We start from the raw sequence: 8,620 nt of genomic DNA on the forward strand, positions 1-8,620 counted from the left end.
CCAGATTGTGCCGTGCAAGGATGCTAAGATCGATGATCTCTTGTTGGGGAACTGTTCTGAATGTCTCAGTGACCAACATTTGGAACAATGTTAAACTTTTTCAGTGATGTAACAAGCCCTTTCACTATCATCTCTCTCGCTGCCGTGTCATACTCATCAAGAGACCAGAGAGGGAAGGCTGTAGAATAACGCGTATCCAAAATAAAAATAATAAATATTTGGATAATATGCCATAATATATACACATGGAAAATGCAGAGCAAATAAATTATGATTAAATAAAAAAATGTTATAAAATCAAAAGTTAGGTGCGCGTTGAATTATTTTATCTACAACCGTGTATTGTTTATAACATTTCTGCATGTGAAAAGGATAATGATTTGTGCGGTGTGAAGAATATGAGATTTGATTTTTAATTTTATATATCTTTAAGATGTCCAAAAGCTGATAATTTTCTTAAAATAATACAGGCCATGCATTGTAAGCAGAGAGTTGGAATTGTTGCATTAGGAGAAATTAGAGTTAGTGACGAAAACTTCTAAATATGTTGAGTTGAAAAATCGTAATGACTCCAATTTGAACATGTCACACTGACACATTTGTTTTGTGGTTTTAAAATAAGTTGTGGGAAAAATATGCAATTATTGATGGCGCGTAGTGTGATAGATATGACCAGCAATTGTGTTATCCTCAGAGATGTGTCACGCATGGGGGAAGTCATTGTGGCTTTCTCATCTTAAATATAAATAAAAAAAAATTGGAATGGAAATTGAATTTAAAAATAACTAATTTTATATATAATAATTAGAAACAATATTTTTGAACAACCCTCGTGAGAAAACAAATTTTGTCTTGAAAAGTTGTATTTCAACAACATTGCAAAGGTAGAACCTCCAAATGCAAATAAAGACTTTACAAGAAAATTGTTGATGCCATGTACTTACAAATTAGAAGACAAACATCAACACAAAACATATAATGCTTTAGTTTCTTATAGAAAGATGGATCCTAAAATAGATGGTTAATCTTGAACAGAGTCAAAGACAATAATTAGGGAATATTAGGCCACTTCATCTGAGTTTGAGATTTTTTGTCAGAGTTACGGAATAGAACACGAGGTAACCGCACCTTATACGCCTCAACACAATGGTTTGGCAGAAAGAAGAAACAGGACCATAATGAATATGGCCAGGTGTATGTTAAGAGAGAAGGCAGTGCCACGCGAGTTGTGGGGAGAAGCTGTGTCAACGGCTGTCTATGTGCTCAACAGGTGTCCGACGAAAAGGCTGTCAGGCAAGGTTCCACATGCAATTTGGACAGGTATGAGAACCTCTGTAAAACACTTTAAAGTTTTTGGATCTTTGGCATTTTGTCACATTGCAGATCAGAAGAGATCGAAGCTTGGAGACAAAGGAGAGGCTATGGTGTTTGTTGGGTATCATTCAACCGGTGCATACAAGTTCTTTGATCCTGTAAAGAGAAAGATGTCAATTAGCAGGGATGTGATCTTTCTTGAAGACGAAAGCTGGGATTGGAACTCCAATCAGTCAAGCCTGAAGAAAACGACAACTATGATGCATGTACCAAAGCAGGATAGAGTAGATACTGATACAACAGGGATTTCTGAAAGCAGCATTGAAGATGAAGATTATGCAGAAGTCTCAGGAAGACCAAGAAGGCAAACGGCAAGACCTTCCAGATTTTCTGAATACGAGATGTACTCAGATGCAGGAGTAGATGAAAAGGGTGATATCATTCACTTGGCTTTGATGGCTGGAAGTGAACCGCTGGATGTAGATGAGGCTCTTGCGCAACCTATTTGGAAGGAAGCCATGATTGAATAAATTAAATCAATTGAGAAGAATAATACGTGGAAGTTAGTCAAGTTGCCACTCGAAAAACAATGCATTGGAGTGAAATGGGTTTTCAAGAAAAAGTTAAATCCAGATGGCACAATATCAAAGCATAAAGCCAGACTCGTGGCAAGAGGATTCCTACAGAGACGAGGAGTAGACTTTACAAAAGTATATGCACCTGTGGCAAGGTTAGAAACAATTCGATTGGTCATTAGTATTGCTTGTGCTAGAAAATGGACATTATTCTCACTTGATGTCAAATCTGCTTTTTTACATGGTCCTTTGGAAGAGGAGGTATATGTCCAGCAACCTCCAGGATTCAGCAAAGAAGACAAGAAGCATTTAGTGTATAAACTGCATAAGGCTCTATATGGGTTGAGGCAAGCTCCCAGAGCATGGAACAAACGAATTGATGCATTCTTTATCAGTCAAGGGTTCAATAAGTGTGCTGTTGAACATAGTTTGTATGTGAAAGATAGTGACAGCGGAGGGAAAATGATAGTTTGTCTCTATGTGGATGATCTGTTGGTGACTGGGTCAAGTTTGAAGGAAATTGATGAGTTCAAGCAGATGATGAAAGCTGAGTTTGAGATGACAGATCTCGGGAGGCTTAGCTACTTCTTAGGGATGGAGTTTATGCATACATCCACCGGCTTAATAATGCATCAAAAGAAATATGTGAAGGACTTGTTGGAGAAATTCAACATGAACTGCTGTAATGAAGCCAGAAGTCCACTCGAGGTAAATGTGAGACTAAACATAAATGACGATGAAGAAGGCATAAATGAAACTGATTATAGACAACTTGTTGGATCTCTTCGTTTTTTATGCAACAGCAGGCCATATTTAATGTTCGGAGTTGGTTTGATTAGTAGGTTCATGTGCAAGCCAAAGAAAAGTCACATGACAGCAGCTAAGCGCATGCTCAGATATATCAAAAAGACTTCAGATTATGGCATACTATTTCCTTATGGTATGAAGCAGGAAGAATTGAGTTTAGTTGGATACACTGATTCTGATTTTGGTGGAGATCAGGTTGAAAGAAAAAGTACATCTGGGAATATATTTTTTGTGAACAAGGCACCCATATCATGGAGTTCTAAGAAGCAAACTGTCATCGCCCTATCCAGTTGTGAAGCAGAATACATAGCTGGTTGTGCTGATGCTTGTCAAGGGGTGTGGTTGAATGAGTTGCTGATGGAATTGCAAATTCAGAAAGGAAGATTTGTAGAATTGAAGATGGATAACACTTCAGCTATCAGTTTGGCAAAGAATCCGGTTAGTCATGGGAGAAGTAAATACATTGAAGTTAAATACCACTTCTTACGTGATATGGTTAACAGAGGCAAGATTGAACTGGTGCATTGCAAAACTGATATTCAGCTGGCAGATTTGTTTACAAAAGCTCTAGATACTGCCAGGTTTGAGTATCTCAGAAAGGAGGTTGGAGTTGTGACACTAAAAGGCTTGAATTAAGGAGGTGTATTAGTTTTGTAATTCAAGCTTTAATGTTTTTCACTTTTGTTAGTTAAATACCGTTTTACTGTTATTGTTGTATGTTACATATATAAACATTCTGTAACTCTTTGTTAATACAGTTTTTCTCTATTACATTTCTTTCACAATCTTTGTTACATCTTCTCTGCTTATCTCTTTTCTGCTATCATTTCTCTGCATCATCTTTTCTGCTATCAGGGAAAAGATTACATTTGAGAACTGAGTTGTTAGGGCACACCCCTAATTGTTCTTCATCAAAATCATAGAACATTACGGTTTTTTTTTTACGTAAGGGACGTAGATTTACTCATAAATTACGTAAATAGAAAAACTATAAATACAAAAAATGAAACCTTCAAGAATTATAACGACTCTACCTTTTACTGTTTTACATAATTTATGGACAAATCTACCTGCTCATATAAAAAAACCGCATTACAGAATCCGAACTAAATGTGTTATCCAAATCGGATTCTAAATTAAATGGCGCTATTGTTAGGCCCAACAATAGGGACTTGAGATGAGTTAGTAATTTTAGCCCGCACTCTATTCGAGTAAGGAGCAATGACTATATAGTATATATTTCTCAATTTTTTCTTCCTTCCCAATTCCAACAGTTTTTTTCTTAAGTGGATGAAAACAAAAGTTACTTATCCATGGAAAGGTAACAAGAGTAAAAAAATAACATTTTAATTATGGAAAACACCTGTGCAAACTTTAATCTATAGCTCTTTTTTTTTTTTACACTTCAATGTATAATTCATTTTTTATTGAAAATATTATCCTAAAAACTCATTAGACATAAACAATGTTCTACTGTTAGAGTTGTCAATTTGATTCATAATTTATAGATAAATTCTAGTTTATATTTGAAAAATTCTTTTTAAAAATAACTTTTTCAAGTTGAAGTCAAAAACAAATCTTAATCCTCAAAGCTTCTTTTTCAAATGGGTTAAGGTCAAAATTAAGGTAATTTGATCCTATGACAAGACTTTAATTAATTTTTAAAAATAATATTATTTATGTATATGTATAAAATTATATATTTATTAAATAGTCTAATATATTATAATTTTATTATATTTATTAAATAGTCTAATATATTATAATTTTATTATATTTATTAAATAGTCTAATATATTAAATAGTCTAATATATTATAACATTTAATAAAGTAATACTTAGTATATTATGATAAAGTCTTAAATACAACAAAACAAAATATGAATTCTAGCAAAAATGTGATAATGTTAGATTAATTTTAATAAAATTCATCCTAAAATTTCTTTATTATTACTGAGTGTATATTATATATATATATATATATATATATATATATATATATATATATATATATATATATATACTATTAAAAAAAGTAATTAGTAGAATTTAAGCATAAATTTAAGTTATATATTAATAAAAGAAAAAGATAAACAACATATAATAAAAAAATCATAAAATCATTATTTTAAAATTTTAAATTGAGATGTTTTATTTAGTTTTAATTTAGATATAGATGATTTTTTCGAACAACAAAATTAAATTACTATCTTATATACTTTAAACATATGTTTAATTAGTCAAAGAAAATTAAATATGTTTAACAAGACAAAGATTTCAAAGCCTATGTTAGTCTAATTATAATGTTTGTATATAATTTTTTATAAATTAAAAGTATTTAGATCTACAACAGATTAAAAGATTTAATTGCATTTTTTCTTGCATTCAAAATGAATATTTTTTTCTTAAAAGAAGGTTCATGAGCTAATTCTAACCTTGACAACTTTTTTACAACAACATATGTGCTAGTTTGTGATTGGTCCGTTTCAAATATATGGACCAATAAAATAGTGACACATAATTTGTTGTCAAAAAGTTGTTAAAATATCATGGTCCTAGTTCAAATTATCTCACTATTATTTGTTTCTCTTAATATGTAGTGGTAGTTCCTCCTATTGTTTGGATGACACATGCATAAAATGCTCTGATATCAAAATTAATTTGGATTTCATAGTTCATGTATTGAATGCGAAGTAAATGCAATCAACTTATCTCTCACCTCACCTCAAATCTGTATTTATAGATTTTCGAGTAGGCCTTTAATTAGCAACAGTTTAATTACGATCCAATTGATAGTAATGACACTTTATCTTAAGTCTAACCGTTCGGTCTCATTTCCTGATTGCAGTCACAAGAGTCATTCATGAAGATATTTGACCAATGGTTGACTGTCCAGTTTGTGATTCACCTAAATCATATGGTATAGCAGTCAAATTGATAGGTAGTCAAATTGACATGTACACCTAGAGAACATTTATTATTGTAAGTGAATAATGTAGGATAGGATGGAAACAAAAAAAACTAGAAGGGCAAAAAGAAGTGGTATATTTTAATTTAGGTAGAGCCATATTGATTATATTTATTTGAGTAAAATTGATCGAACTGAACTGGAAATGAATAGTATGATCTAAACTTCACTGTCATGAGGGAAAGGAAAACAAAAGAATGTGTTGTATGAAAAGAAAGGTAGGATGGCTCGTGTGGAGAGAGAATGAAAAAGAGACAAAGTTTGATTGCTGGTGATTGAAGAGAGATCGCACAGGAGGAGACCCTTTAAACTTCCCCGTGAGAAGTGTTTGGATGCATTCCAAATTCATAACGTAGCATCCACCCTCTCATTTGTTCCTTCTCCTTCACTTCTTTCGATGCCATCTTTCTCCCCTTCTCCCGTTCTCCACTCACAACTCAATCACATCTACACATTCATCTTACACATCTCCTCAAATTCAAAATATTTATTCACTTATATATCTATATTCACCTCTAAAATCATTACGTAAATAAATCAATTCTTAGCAAAAGGGTATTTCTGGAAGTTCGGTGAGAATAATCTAGCAGAACGTCACATAGATTTGAGAGCCCACCCTCTCTTTTAAAAGACCGTATGTAGAGCTCTATCAGCATATAGTTCATTGCATACCAAAACAAAGCGTAAGAAAAAGGAGAAAACCAAAGCAAAACAATCACTTTATAGAGGAAAAAGGGAGCACCAAATGGTTTCTAAAGAGCAAAAGAGAGCAGCACTGCATGAGAAGCTGCAACTTCTTCGTTCTCTTACTAACTCTCATGCAGTAATTCCTTGCATTGTTATCTATATCTTTCATTTTATCTTATTTTCTCTGTTAAAATTTACTCAACATTGTTGTCTTCCCTTCAGTTCAAGTCCATTCGTTCTCTATTCTTCAATGCCATGGATTCTGCTCAGCTCTATATATGCCTAATCTTCTAAACAGTTCTTGCTATCTGGATTGTTTTCTATGTATTGCATGTATATTGTCATTATTTCCAGTAGAAAATTGAGGCGCAAGCTTATTACAAATGGAGATTGTTAAATATATTGTTGTAATATTATACAGTCCTTAAGCATTTATGTTATCAATTACATGGTGCTCTTTGAGATGGTAATAAATTGCCTAATAGTTCTTGTTCTTTTGCTGGGTGGTGGCAGCTAAACAAAACCTCGATCATAATAGATGCGTCAAAGTATATCCAGGAATTAAAGCAAAAGGTGGAAGAACTGAATCAAGACTTAGCCAATGCACAAACTTCAACTGGCCAAAATACTTTGCCTATGGTATTTAACAGCTTTCACATATATGTATGTGTTCATTTGGACAGTTCTTCTTCTTAATCTGTAAAAAGAACTGATTGGAATTGCATTTTCTGGATGAACATAAACAGGTTACAGTAGAAACCACGGAGAAGGGCTTTGTTATTAATGTTTTTTCAGCAAAGAGTTGTCCTGGTCTGTTTGTTTCCATATTGGAGTCATTTGAAGAGATGAGTCTGAATGTGCTTGAAGCTAGGGCTACTTGTACAGACACTTTTCGATTTCATGCTGTTGGAGGAAAAGTAAGACAATATTTTGTAAGCATAAATTTACACCATAGATGTTTTCAAGGCCAAGTTCATTATATATCATTCAGTGTCTCCCTTTTCCTCTTGTTACTCCATATTTTTGTAGGTCACATGCCTTGTCTTTATACATATAAGATTGCCTCTTCTACCTGTTGGTCTCTCTCTCATCCTTTTCTTCAAAAAGATGAAGGACCACGTTACTGTGATTAAAATGTTTGCATTATAACCATGTTAGATTTATTTAATTACTTGGTTAATAATACAAGCAGAAGCTTGTTAGGTTATAATTTTGAAGTTACTAAAATGTTTTCTTCCAAACAGAATTTGTCTCATTCTCTCTATGTTTTCTTGCATATAATAATGACAAATAATATTGTGACTTGTGCTTGTGCAGAACGAAGAAGAAGGTAAGAATATTGATGCACGAGCTGTGAAACAGGCAATGGGACAAGCAATAAAGAATTGGAGCCAAAATGCTGACCAAAAGTAATAAAATGTCAGCTTTTACATTTATGTTATTTATATCTTCTGTGTGCATTTTCTTCATTTAGTTTAAGCATGTTCTTCCATTAGACCTAACTTGAAGTTTTATTGGTCAAGAGAAATCAATCGAGCTTCTATATATGATGCATATTTGTAGAAGATTCTTTGAAATATCTAAATTTTTACATGTTTATGTGCGTGTATGTTAGTGTTTCACAACTTCTAAGTTTCTTACTTGAAATCGTGCACAAGAGTTTTTCTGTGTAACAAACAAAATTTTCGGGTCAAGAGTGGTACGGTTGAACATATGATCCAGTTACACAAATAAACGTGAAACGACACAGTACATAAACAATAAGAAAATGTTGTCCCCACTTTTGAGGGATAAAACGAATGAAGTACTACAAAACTGGAAAGAAGTGACCTTGAAGCACACACTCAAAATTGACACAAGTTTGCACCATGCAAATAATGCTTTTTCAAACAATACTTTAAGCATAAACGACGACTTATACTTAGTACATGATCTTAATACGTACTGGTACATCTTCTCAGCAAAAAACATCATAAAGGAAAAAAAATAGATCATTAATTTAATTTCGAAATATCATTGTATTTTCTATTTTTTGCTGATAAATTTTTTTTATTCAGTCTTTCAAGTGCTTGAAAATAGTAAAAAGTCTTAAATTTTTTTATCACATCCATCTTGTTGACCCTTCTGTTAACAGAACCATTTAAAAGTTTGTATAATGTTGAACCTGATGGCCTTAAATAGTATTTTAGTTAAATAAAAGAAATAGTGCTATCAAATGTTAATTCATACCACCCATGACAAAGAAAAAAAGATGTGCTTGCCTTTTAAA

General features: G+C 32.6%; 1 protein-coding gene across 2 annotated transcripts; it reads left to right on the forward strand.

The window, feature by feature from the left end:
• Window positions 1-6,040: 6,040 nt before the first annotated feature.
• LOC108328509 (uncharacterized) lies at window positions 6,041-7,950 on the forward strand. 2 transcript variants are annotated; one of them, XM_052873333.1, is made up of 4 exons: window positions 6,041-6,487; window positions 6,865-7,014; window positions 7,098-7,268; window positions 7,669-7,950. In XM_052873333.1, the coding sequence occupies exons 1-4, from the start codon at window positions 6,410-6,412 to the stop codon at window positions 7,762-7,764; spliced, it is 495 nt and encodes a 164-aa protein (XP_052729293.1). In that variant the 5' UTR covers window positions 6,041-6,409; the 3' UTR covers window positions 7,765-7,950. The 2 variants fall into 2 exon arrangements, with proteins under 2 accessions (XP_052729293.1, XP_017417875.1); XM_017562386.2 differs by having other exon boundaries at window positions 6,047-6,487; window positions 6,865-6,990.
• Window positions 7,951-8,620: the final 670 nt, after the last annotated feature.

The sequence above is a fragment of the Vigna angularis genome, chromosome 2, assembly GCF_016808095.1.
Source record: "Vigna angularis cultivar LongXiaoDou No.4 chromosome 2, ASM1680809v1, whole genome shotgun sequence".
Taxonomy (NCBI): domain Eukaryota; kingdom Viridiplantae; phylum Streptophyta; class Magnoliopsida; order Fabales; family Fabaceae; genus Vigna; species Vigna angularis.